Source organism: Electrophorus electricus, chromosome 5, assembly GCF_013358815.1.
Source record: "Electrophorus electricus isolate fEleEle1 chromosome 5, fEleEle1.pri, whole genome shotgun sequence".
Taxonomy (NCBI): domain Eukaryota; kingdom Metazoa; phylum Chordata; class Actinopteri; order Gymnotiformes; family Gymnotidae; genus Electrophorus; species Electrophorus electricus.
Window position 1 is genome coordinate 9,060,390 of NC_049539.1, and position 11,570 is coordinate 9,071,959.

The following is an 11,570-nucleotide window of genomic DNA, read 5'->3' on the forward strand; positions in this document are numbered from 1 at the left end:
AGGCGAGTTGGCGTCTCTAATCCATCTAAAAAGCTCTCCTTTTCCATTCCTTCTCTTTCTTTCTCGCTTTCTCTCTCTTTCTATCTTGCCCCCTGTCTACTCCACAGATGAGCTGTACGAGCCCCTATCCAGAGCCCAAACACGGGCGCCTGTCTTCCACCGAGACCTCGCAGTCCCGCTCCTCTCACGAGGAGTACCGCTCCGAGCCACCAGGGGGCGGCAGCAGCAGCGGCGGCGGCTCGCCCGCACGCAAGTCGACCAGCCAGCGGCGCTCTTGGCAGGACCTGATCGAGACGCCGCTGACCAGCGCCGGCCTGCACTACCTGCAGACGCTGCCCCTGGAGGACGCCGTGTTCTGCGAGCCGGCCGTCGGCCTGTCGCCCGAGTACCGCCGCCAGTCCACGCTCCCCGCCCAGCGCGCCCTCCTGCGCGACCACTACGGGCCCTTCCACGACGCCGAGGAGGCCGCCGAGCGCCTCCGGGACCCGGCCGCTGCCGCCGGCGGGAAGCCCCGCAGCTTCACGCTGCCCCGCGACGGCGGCCTGCGCGCCCTGCTTGCGCCCTCCGCCGGCATCGCCGAGCAGCGCGACCCCCCGCGTCGGGAACTGAGCCGCAGTCACTGCGTCGATGGTGAGTCTGCACAGCGCCACGCCATGTGTGCTCTGGCCACAGTTCTGCACCGCTCATATGCTTCATAAGCGTATAGTGCTGCCATATGCACGATTGTGTTAGAAGCACCAGAGATATGATTCTGGGGCAGCATTGTGGATGATTAATATTGTTATTAACTGGTAGGCATGGATTGGGCCAATATTCTTAATAAGCATGTGATAGCATGTCATTCATCCCTGAACTTTCCAGCAAACCTAATAGGATTAAAGTAATACTCCTAAAGGACTGTCAGGAAAGAACAGGCTTGTTTTTATGGTAAAGACCCTTGCAAGTTTTCCCTGAACTGGTCTACTATAGTTAAGTCTACCTGGATGAGAGTACCTGCTAACAATATACATAGTAATTGTCTATATACACACACCCTCTTTGTTCTGGCCAGTAGAATTCCAGAAACCAGAAATCTTTTTTAAAAGTGCACAAGAAAGCACTTGTTCTGTAACAGAGAACATTGATTATCGATGCGAGCCCATATGGTGGTATTACAGATGAGTTTGTTAGTTATATTCGTTTATTTGTTTGTGTTGTGTACGGTGCACCACTGGTCTTCAAGTGTTTTATAGTAATTTGCTTTTATGTGCAATCCAGCTAGCCACTCCATTTCTCCCAAAAGGCTAAAATACGATGGCGTCTTCATTAATTTTTATAGTCCTGCTCATCAGGTGTAACAGCATAAGTGGGGCGGCCCAGTCGTGCCTCGGATGGCCTGCCGTTTGCACGCCGCAGACTCGGGCTGCCGAGGGAAGCTCTCCAGAAGTAGGATTCACAGGAGGTTATTTGTTCTTTGTTTTGTTTTCTTTCTTTGTTTGCTTGTTTGAAATCGTCTTTGCGCTGCTAGTACTAGACATGAAGTAGATACAGAGACTTCCCCTATCCCTTCATTCCGCATCTCTTCATCTCTCTGGCCGAGAGTGAGCGAGCGAGCGCAGTAGGAAGCAGTGAAAGGTGGTCTGTGTTGGTGGAGGTTTGTCAGCAGTGCAGTCTGTTCCTCTGCAGCTTGCTGTGCTGAGGTGCACGCGCGCTCTTTTCTTCTCCCTCACACACACACACGCCTCTCCCAGAAATAGTGGTGTGTGTGTGTGTGTGGGTTTTTTTGTCTGTGGAAGTCCTGCCCCACTTAGCATCATTGATGTGATCCCATTGGATCTCAGTACTCCCTTCCCCTCTAAATACCCCCAATACTCCTACTGTATAAACTCTATAGGATCCCAGGCTCTTAATACACTATTATTCCTTTCCCTTGTACACGTCCTGCCTCCAAGTCTCCTCTCCCTCTCTCTGTCTTCCTTCTTATTCCCTCTCTCTCTCTCTCCCTCCCTCCCTCCGTCTCTCGTGCACGGAGGTGGATTAGTCATCTTCAGAGGCCCTATCTCAGCCTGCTCCACCACCTGCCGGAGATCACAGAGCAGCAGATCCTATCAGTTGTGACTGGGCCACACACGGGTCCCCAGGGGCCAGCGACAGCGAGGACCAAAAGACTCATTGCCTCACACAGACAGCACATGAGGCTACGTGGTGCTCTGGAGCCGCTACCATTAATGCAGAGCAACCACTCAGTCTAGCAGCTGTGAAACTTTATTACAGAGATTTAGCGATGAACAACAGGTTTTTAATGCTTCACGTGACCTGCTCTGAGAGAGAGTGAATCTCCCCTTTCAGTTCTCATTTCTTTCTCCCTTACTTTGTCCATGCCTCTATGCTCTGCGTAAATATGTTTTACGCTAACCTCGTCTAAACCTTAACCGTACTCATAACAAGAGACATGACTAAGCTAGTCTCACATCTGTACTATAGGCGCTATGATCGTTAAGCACATTGGGCTGAGGAACTGCTGCCCTCGTGTGGTGAAGCGTGGTAGCACGGGAGCCCTCAGGCATTCTGTTTTGTGTGCACAGGAATCAGCCTGAGGTAAAGCAGGCTTCCTTGTTCCAAACACAATCAATTCCAGTTAATTACACACGGGCCACATGCCTTGCACAGACTCCGAGACACCAGGGGGTCACCGCATACAGCAGCATCCGTGCCTGATTCACACACACATGCAGACACACACACACACACACACACACACACTTTTCCTCTCTCATTTTGTTTCAGTACATTTCTCTTGCCTGCCCCCTCTCATCCCCCCCTCTCTCTCTCTTTCTCGGCACACACACACGCCCACACCCACAAACAAAGCAGTGTGCCCCCCCCCACCCCACCCCACCCCTCATGTTGAGGGACGGCCCACCCGAGAGCACAAAGGGGGCCGTCGCTGTTCAGCTCGGCCTCTCTGCAGGCCCAGACCAGCAGGGGGTGGGAGTGGGAGGGGCACGTGGGCGTCGGCTAAATGTCGCCGTGGGCGCCTGGCGTCAGCTTGGCCAGAAGGCTGCACTTGCAGCTTTAGTTTCATTCCTCTTACGTGCGCTTTTTTGCGCACTGTAGCGGTGCGTGTTCATAAACGCTGCTCTCTCCTCTCTCCGCGTGCGCGTGGGGGCTGTATGTGTGCGTGTCCTCGCACGTGGGGGTTGTGCGTGTGCACGTGCGCTGTGCACGTGTGTGAGGGAGAGCGCAAGAAGGAGGACGTGTATCTATGTCATCAGCTCTGCTGATGTGTGTGTGTGCGTGCATGCGTGCGTGCGTGCGTGCGTGTGTGTGCGTGCGTGTGTGTGTGCGTGCGTGTGTGTGTGTGCGTGCGTGTGTGTGTGCGTGCGTGCGTGTGTGTGTGTGCGTGCGTGTGTGTGCGTGCGTGTGTGTGTGTGTGCGTGCGTGCGTGCGTGCGTGTGTGTGTGTGTGTGCGTGCGTGTGTGTGTGCGCTGAGACTGCAGGCTGAGAGAAAGTGTGTGGGTGGAGGAGGACATGATGAAGGATGCAGAGACAGACGAGAGGAGTGAGGAGTGAGCTGGATGTTTACAGATCTCTGTGCTGTTCAGGAGTAATTAATAATTAAGACCCAATAGCTTTGAGGAGACGCTTTGTTCGCCTTCATTTCAGCCTGCTCCCCTACTATTAGAGTCCCGTTGCTCAGCCTGGGTGACAGGAGCCAAATGAGGGAAGCCTCCACACTGCCCTCATACACCCAGCGATAGCACTTTGTTTAGACAACGACCCTGAATTAGCCAATCAGGGCCCAGGAGCCCGACCAAACCTTCAGGTTCCCGTTCTTTTTCTTTGCACTGTGGCGAGACCCAGCCATGAGTGGTCCACAGTATTTACGGTGCTTGGTGACTACCATGCATCTGTGTTTTTCGCTGCTTCCCGTTCTCCTGACTGTGTGTGTGTGTGTGTGTGTGTGTGTGTGTGTGTGCGTGCGTGTGTGTGTGTGCGCGGCGCCCTCTTCAGGCGGTGAGCGGGAGCGGTTGGGCCAGGCGGACTCACTGGGAGACCTGTACCGGGCGCTGGAGCGCGCCAGCCTGTCTCCGCTGGGCAGCCGCCGCATCTCCAGCCGCCTGGACTACAAGCACTCCTTTGTGCGCCGCTGTGACGACCCGCTGCTCAACGACAAAGTGCACCGCCTGCGCATCCTACAGAGCACGCTCAAGGTACCGGGGCCGCCGTCGGGAGCGCGTCTGTGTCTGTCCTGCGCGTCTTCGTCTGTCCTGCCTGTCGCTCGGTCCCTGTCTGTCCGTCCAGGCGTCCGCGGGGCTCAGAAGACAGCTGCAGCGATGCTGGCAAGGGGGCGTGTGCAAGACCGTAATGGAACGTCCGTAGCGGGGGGGTGCTTAAGGGGGAAACCATGATGCTATAGCATGCAGCCCCCCGTGCTGCTGTCTTGGAGCCTCATCTGTGTCTCGCTGTCTCCTAACATGTGCCTGGCTTCTTGGAGCGCCATCTGGCGGCGCTGTGTGGCAGGCTCCGTGAATCGGGGCTTACGCTTCTCTGTCTGGGTCGCCCTGGCTTGCGGTCCTGTCGGCCCGCGGGCATGCCCAGGTCGCGTCTGCCTCTGCTAGGGCCTCCGTGCTGCTGTTCTGTGCTTGTTCTGCGGCAGACTCCTGTTGCATTGTGGGTGTTGTAGGCGTTGGCCCCTAAGAAAGGAAGTATGGTAGATTCTATGGGCAGTGAGGCCCACAGTGCCAGAGGACTCTGAACCTAGCATGGTGTGTGTAAGTGTGTGTGTGTGTGCGTGCGTGCGTGTGTGTGTCTCTGCTCCACACGCTCTTGTCGCTATGCTCACCTGAGTGGGCGCGCGTTGGCTTTACGTGTTAGCTAACATCCTGTGGCGTGCCGTGAGTCTGACCTCCTAACCTTCATGTGATGGAGAGTAACGTGCCCACCCTCCACTGTTTCTGCGCCCCCCCCCCCTATAGGACAGGGAAGGGGAGGTAGCAGTGATCGACAAGCTGCTGGCCAATCCCAAGCTCACGTCCTCCGAGTTCCAGGAGTGGAAGAGAATGTACCTGGAGCTGTTCTCAGCAGACGACAAGCGGGAGCGGCAACCCAGCCCCCAATCCGAGCCCAGCCCAGGCTCCACCCCTGAGCCCTCCCCCCGCACCCCCTCCCTCTCTCACACACACTCCTATATTGAGACTCACGTCTGATCCATGCATGCACATGCACTCTAACCGGCCTCTCTCAGGACCTTCGAAAACACATGATACTGAACATTTGAATTTTGAAATTCAAAATTCAAACATTTGAACACCTGTACTGTAGGAAAAAGGACTCTTAGTTTATTGTCGATTGAATCGTGTGCCAACAGAACTCATATCTCGGCTGTATTAAAAACTCAAACATCTAACAAAACGGACTTGTGCTGCCAGGCACAGGAACACAACCGGAGTGATGAAGCCGTGGCTCCAGGCAGCCCGCTGGCCTCTAAGTGCTGGACTTTAGCATGGCTGGGTTACCATGGCTACTGGTCCACCATTCCCAGGGAGGCAAGGACTGTCGTGGAAAGCGCATGGTCAGCGCCAGCTTAGACACAGCCTACACCCACACGGCAGGACACTGCAGAGCCTAATATGGTAGAAAACCCTGTGACTGCGAGATGAAAGAAAGGAACCCTGAATCGACAGAACAGAAACAGGACACTGAATCGACAGAACAGAAACAGGACACTGAATCGATAGGACAGAAACAGGAGACTGAATCGACAGAACAAAAACAGGACACTGAATCAATGGGATATCAGAGCAGCTTTTAATGAAGCTGCATGTAAGATGTTCATGGACACACTCTACACCAAACTTCATGCCAGCAAATAGCGCAGGCCTGCTCAATCACACTTTCTCACTCGGCCTGTATGCTTGTGACCTTTTGTACCAGTACATGCGAGTGCACCTGTTGCGTCTGGACGCATTGCGTGTGTGATCAGATGGCTGATTTAGAAACTAACCACTTCAGGAGCTACAGATGTTGGTGAATTTGCTTTGTTTCATTTAACATAGAGCTCTTACCTGTAGCTCTGGCTAAGTGCCCACGGCAGGAGACCTTTCCTAGACTCCTGGTCTAGCAGTTCTCCTAGTCTTTAAAGGGCAATCTCCTTACAGGCATAGTCACACACACACACACACACACACACACAGAGAGAGAAAGAGCGAGAGATGGATACATGGTGTGCTCAGCCTACATAACCCTGTGATCACAGCTGCACAGCGCAGACCGTGTTTGTCTGCAGCCCGAATCATCTAAGCCTCATTCCATACGGTTCGGGAGCTCTGCTTCACAGAGCCAGTCTGCCTGTGCTTTGTAATGAAGCCTGGCTCTTTTGCAAATAAAATGTGTGGGAGCAGCTGCCCCGCACACACCTGCACCCGTGCACGGCTGCCTCGCCAACTCCTGTGCCGGTTCCTAAAAGCCTCGTGCACAGACTGCACATGTCAGGGTGGGGATTCTAGTCTAGCCTTACGACATTTCCTCAGAGAGGAGGTTGGTTTCTTTCTTTCTTATTTCGGGCCGCGGCGCCGAATTCGGCCCCGGGGGAAGGTGCGGTTTTGGTTTCTTGGCCTTTCGTTTCCTGATGCCTGACTCTGTGGACAGCATCCATTTTCTCCCTCAGCGTGATGCCGTGGCGCCAGGAACGTCGTAGCTGATGAGGGGGAGCGTTTGCGACGTCGGCCGCGCACACCTCCGCTCTCGGTGCGGGCGCCACACATGCTAAGACTGATGAAGGCTGTTGCCTTGGTTACTGAACTCCCCTCAACAGCTGCCCACGGCAGTAACAGTCCTCTTGATATTAACTGTATGTCAGCACACACCGATATTGAACAGTTTGTAAAGCTTGCGATTCCATATGCGGTGCACAGGCTCTCCTTGCGCTGCGTGGCTCAGATACATTATAACAGAGTTTACTCTTGTGGTTTTGCTTTTTCTTTTTTTTTTTTAATCAGTGCTGGCAGATGAGCGAAATTCAGTGTTTCACTTTGAGCTGAATTCTTGTCTTCAGTGACTGTACACAACAACCAAAAGCAATCAAGCTCTCAGAGGAACCCAAGGACGTGTGTGATTTTTAGACTATTTTGAATGTTCTGAACAGAGTTTAATGTAAGATAAAGATTAGATACATTAATATGTGTATTATAATGTACATTGACATCATTGCAGTTCTATGAGAGAAAATCCTCTCACAAAACATACTGTAGTAGAAGAGTTTCCTTCTATACTAAACTGATGTTTTATTTACATGATAATGTGATTATATAGCCAATATCACTATGTACATCTTGTTAGATTCAGTAAGTTTTCAAAAAGGCTACAAAATGTTTACCACTGGATATGGAATTACTATATTGGTTATCTTGAATTCTGTCACATTTGATTTTGTTTGTTAGGAATGTTTTTTTGTTTATTTTGGTTTCTTCTTCCCCTTCTTCTTTTTTTAATGGGAATTGCACCTCCACACCCACCCACTTATTTCTCTCTGTGATATCACAGGCTAAACTTATGAAGATATCCAGATACCAAATCTGGAAGGATGCCTTTACAGTTAAAATCTGCATACCAGTCTAGTAAATCTATATCCAGACTACTACCTGTCCTTATTTGTTATAACTAGGCATGTGGTTTGGACAGTGCCGTCAATGTGTGGTGTGTTTAGCTTACTACCTGGAAAAGATTACTTTGTCTTATTTATTTCCTTATTTAATTAGAAGGTCATTGCTTTACCCAGTTTTAAGGTTAATGTGGTTAAAGTCAATAAAACTTTGCTCATGAAACCACAGTCATTATATTTACTAGGTCTTATTCCCTTTTCAAAGTCCTTCCCCTGGGTCTGCCCGTCGGACCCCTTCACTGAGCCAGAGCCAAGCACGCAGGCGCGTGTGGACGTTCCAGCTTGGTTCCCTGTTCCCAGTAGGCGTGTATGGGGGGACCTCCACGGCAGTGCTAATGGGCTCTGCTAGAACACCAAAGGATGACGGAGCCAGTGATGTGGCCCATGCAGCGTCCTCCCCTGAGCTCAGCGGCAAAGCTAATAGGCAGCTAGCTCCATTCATCTCCTTGTCTCTTCATCCTCTCTGCTAAGCTCTGCCCTCACTGTCAGGCCGCACGGTGTTAACGTGCTGTGTTCTAACACATCTGTCTCTTTATATCTCTTGCCTTAATCACTGCACCCTAGTGTGGTTCCCAGTCCCCACCCCACCACCCCCCAGTTCAGATTTCTTGGTTTTACTGCTACTCATTAATCATTTAGTTTATTTTAAGCCGGGTTACAGCTAATCGAAAGTGAATGGCTCCAAATGGCTTCTTCAGGGGACCATGCCGAAATGATCTTGCTCTCAGTCCGTTTATTCAGGTACTTCTCTGGTTTAGTGCTGAAACGCTTTGATTAGGTTGAAGGACTTTGTCCAAACATTAAGCAGGCAGAGCAGAAGGATTTCACTCTAGGCAGATAAATTTTATTTTTTGCCAAAATAATCACAATACACGCAGCCAGTTTGACGCATTTTAGAAGTGCCCCCATGACTTCTATTCGGTTTTCTACTGACATCTGAACTTTTTGAAGCTAGTCTTACAGCTGTCAATGGGAAACACTCTAGAGTCTGTTTTGTTGCTGAGTTTTGAGAGAAGAGCAGCCTGTTTTTAGTGTTTGTCTATGCAAATATAGAGAGCCCTGCTAAATCTATGCTTTTTTTCCCCTCCTTTAGGCTTCATCCCACACACACTCAGAGACCTTCACACTTGCGCCGAATTCGAGTGCATTTGCATACCTTATATCCTCAAATGCTATTTTAATCACAATCTTCATTCTCATTCTTGTCCACTGCTCTCCTGTCCTCTGCCTAAGCTCTCTGTCTCTGACCTTCGCTCACCATAACACTTCATGTCTCTAGCCCTGAACCTGTATCCCAGGCCAAATATGCAGCTCATGTCCAAGGATGTGTGCATTTTTGCACTTCATTTTTTAACTCATTTGCACTGTGAAATTCCCCTTGTTGGTTCTTCTCGATATGATATACTGCTGTTCAACTATCAAAAATACTTATCCTTAACTCTGTCCTTTGCTCTGCTGAGCACTGCAGGAATCGCAGGAATCTTGGACTTGTTTTGGACCATCAGCTCATCCCGGCTCCTGTTGCTGACATGGTTTTCTGGATTTGTGTCGGTGTCATGTCTCCAGTGCCAGACTTCCTCTGGTTTACCTGTTTGCATTTCTAATAAGCCTGTGGAGCAGTTCCATTTTCAGGAGGTCAAACCCCATTGCACCTGCACACACACTGATCGCATTCCACCTCTCTCACGGTCCACCAGCTCTGGATATGTCAGAGTTCTCCTTCCTTCCCCTTGAGCTGCCATCCGTTCTCAGCCTCTCCCAATTTCAGAGTGCACCAATTGAAAAACCATCATTTTCGGTCTCCCACGGCAGAGAGTCAGGCAGTGGAAACCCCGGCGTTCTCTGTGTGCATATGGAATGGAATGGACTTTTACCTCCTATGTCTCTATAGGTTCTTGGATGGTCATTACAGCACAGTGAGCCCCAGATAATGGCACAGGCAGTTTACACACTTCTCTCCAGCTGTCATATTCAGGGTCGTACTCCAGTACATTCGCAGTGCACACTTCCTGTCCGTCCTGCCACTTCCTGCCTCCGAACAGCAGCACGTGCCCTCCTGGACTGACTGTCAGTCCGTAGCAAAAGCGGTCCTGCAGAAGCGGCTTAAGTCTCGTCCACTGGTTTTGCTCCGGGTCGTAGCGCTCAATGTCGCAAAATGGTTCGTACATGCCCAGGAAGGTATAGATGTACTCTTTTATCGTCGCCATCTGGTGGCCAAATCTGGCTATAGACATTGCAGCACGTCTTTTCCAGGCAGCAGGTCCTGAGGTATTTAGAAATAGTACTTCTTTGCTGCTCTCAGACTGGGTGCCATGGATACCACCTGAGATGTAAACACCTGTGCCAACTGTAGCGCAGGCTTGACCATGGATAGCATTGGGCAAAGGTGGCCCGCTACGCCAGCAGCCCGCCCTCATGTTATACCTCTCCACCGAAGACAAGGCCGGCTCTCCTCTCTGGCCCCGTCCCCCTATGGCGTAGATAACTCCCTCCACCACACAGCAAGAGAACTGTGCCCTCCGCTGTAGCAGTGGCTCCATTTCCTCCCAGCGCTCAAACCGAGGGTCGTAGCGCCACACTCGGTCAGAGGTCGTCATCACTGCCGTCTTCTCACTCTCCTCGTCCACCTCCACCTGCTCACCTCCTATCACGAACAGGAAGTTCCCCACCACGCAAACGCCTTGATGCTGGAGCTTCTTTGGCATGGCGACGGACAGTGGGCGGAACTTCCTGCTGTGCTGGTCATAGCTCTGGATCTGCGCCCTGGGCCGGTCCGCCTCGGGCCCCCCTCCCACCAGGAGCACTCTACCGCTCGTCGTTCTCAAGCTCGTATGGATGCTCTGCAGCAGCGGCTTGAGTGCAACCTGCATGTGGTAATACAAGGCTTTCTGCACAAGGCTGTGAATGAACGGCGTGCGCAGGGCTGGTTTCAGGGCGCCCAGGCGGGACAGCTCCCTGGGAGGAATCAGCCCAAATCGGACGCGGCTGAGCAAGGAGTTGCTTTCCAGGGTGGCTATGGTGTTGGAGCCCAGCCAGTCCAGAGCCAGGTGCAGCATGGCCACCTCCTCCACCCCCGGAATCTCCTCGGATCCCAGGACCTCTCGGAAAGAATCGAGGTTCAGCTCCAGCAGCCCAGTCCTACCCCTGCTGGTGCCGAGCAGCTTTGCCATGTTAAATGCAATGAAGTGGTTGGTGACCGTGAGCGCCTCTGAAAGGCCGTAACGGGCAGCCACGTTGGCGAAAAAGCAGCAGTTGTCCAGACTGAGGCCGTCTGAGATATACCGAGCACAGAGATCCACGGCATGCGTGACCTGGAGATAGCACGCGGCTTCCAGGGTGTCCTCCAGGGTGCAGGGGGATAGCGAAATCCACGAGGTGTAGATGAAGTCCAGGACCTGCTCCAAGCCAGTGGAAGACAGGGCAGATAGGCTGATAGCGCGAACCCTGGACTCCAGGGTGTGCTCCTGGAACAGGGACCAGAAGTAGTCGCTGGAGCAGGCCAGCAAGGCGCGATGAGCAGGAAACTCCTTGCCTTCAGCTTCCAAGGCAACATCGCACATCCGTCCCGCCATCCGCAGGTTCTGGTAGCGAGACAGAACCCCATCCCCATGCGACTTACTAAACATCAGAAAGTAACTCATTATTGAGAGAGAAGAAAAAAATGGAGAAGACCAGGAGAAAGAGGTGCACAGAAAAAAGATGGTAACAAAAAAAAGACTCAAATTAGAATAACCAGGGGTAGAGAGGGAAAAGGGACAGGAGAGAAGCGAGAGGAAATTGCCTTGCCCTTGCGGAATGACGGTTGCAGAATGAAGGAGAGAAGGTCACTGTTCAGCGATGCAGCTGCCGGAATGAGTAGCCCACAAGCACCATAGAAAAACATGGGAGGGCTAACCATCACTGCGCCAGCCAATGGACAGCCCACAAA

The 11,570-nt window shown here is 52.0% G+C and overlaps 2 protein-coding genes across 6 annotated transcripts in view; one reads left to right on the forward strand and one right to left on the reverse strand.

Annotated features, from left to right (window-relative positions):
• cnksr2a (connector enhancer of kinase suppressor of Ras 2a) overlaps nucleotides 1-7,810 on the forward strand; it is a 65,735-nt gene extending 57,925 nt beyond the window's left edge. For all 5 annotated transcript variants that reach the window (XM_035526031.1, XM_035526034.1, XM_035526033.1 and 2 more), the window contains 3 exons: nucleotides 108-630; nucleotides 3,994-4,193; nucleotides 4,959-7,810. In XM_035526031.1, the coding sequence (XP_035381924.1) occupies nucleotides 108-630; nucleotides 3,994-4,193; nucleotides 4,959-5,189 (954 nt within the window). In that variant the 3' untranslated portion in view covers nucleotides 5,190-7,810. The remainder of the gene's footprint in view (nucleotides 1-107; nucleotides 631-3,993; nucleotides 4,194-4,958) is intronic.
• Nucleotides 7,811-8,464: 654 nt separating this feature from the next.
• Nucleotides 8,465-11,570, reverse strand: LOC113576167 (kelch-like protein 34). Its single transcript, XM_027008123.2, has 2 exons — nucleotides 11,431-11,570; nucleotides 8,465-11,290 (listed from the first exon to the last, which is right to left on the reverse strand). The coding sequence occupies exons 1-2, from the start codon at nucleotides 11,538-11,540 to the stop codon at nucleotides 9,520-9,522; spliced, it is 1,881 nt and encodes a 626-aa protein (XP_026863924.2). The 5' UTR covers nucleotides 11,541-11,570; the 3' UTR covers nucleotides 8,465-9,519.

Coding starts and splice junctions, on each gene's coding strand:
- LOC113576167 (XM_027008123.2), bottom strand. CDS start 11,540: ATGGTTAGCCCTCCCATGTTTTTCTATGGTGCTTGTGGGCTACTCATT. Junction 11,291..11,430: donor CTGCAACCGTCATTCCGCAA/GGGCAAGGCAAT, acceptor TTTTTCTTCTCT/CTCAATAATGAGTTACTTTC.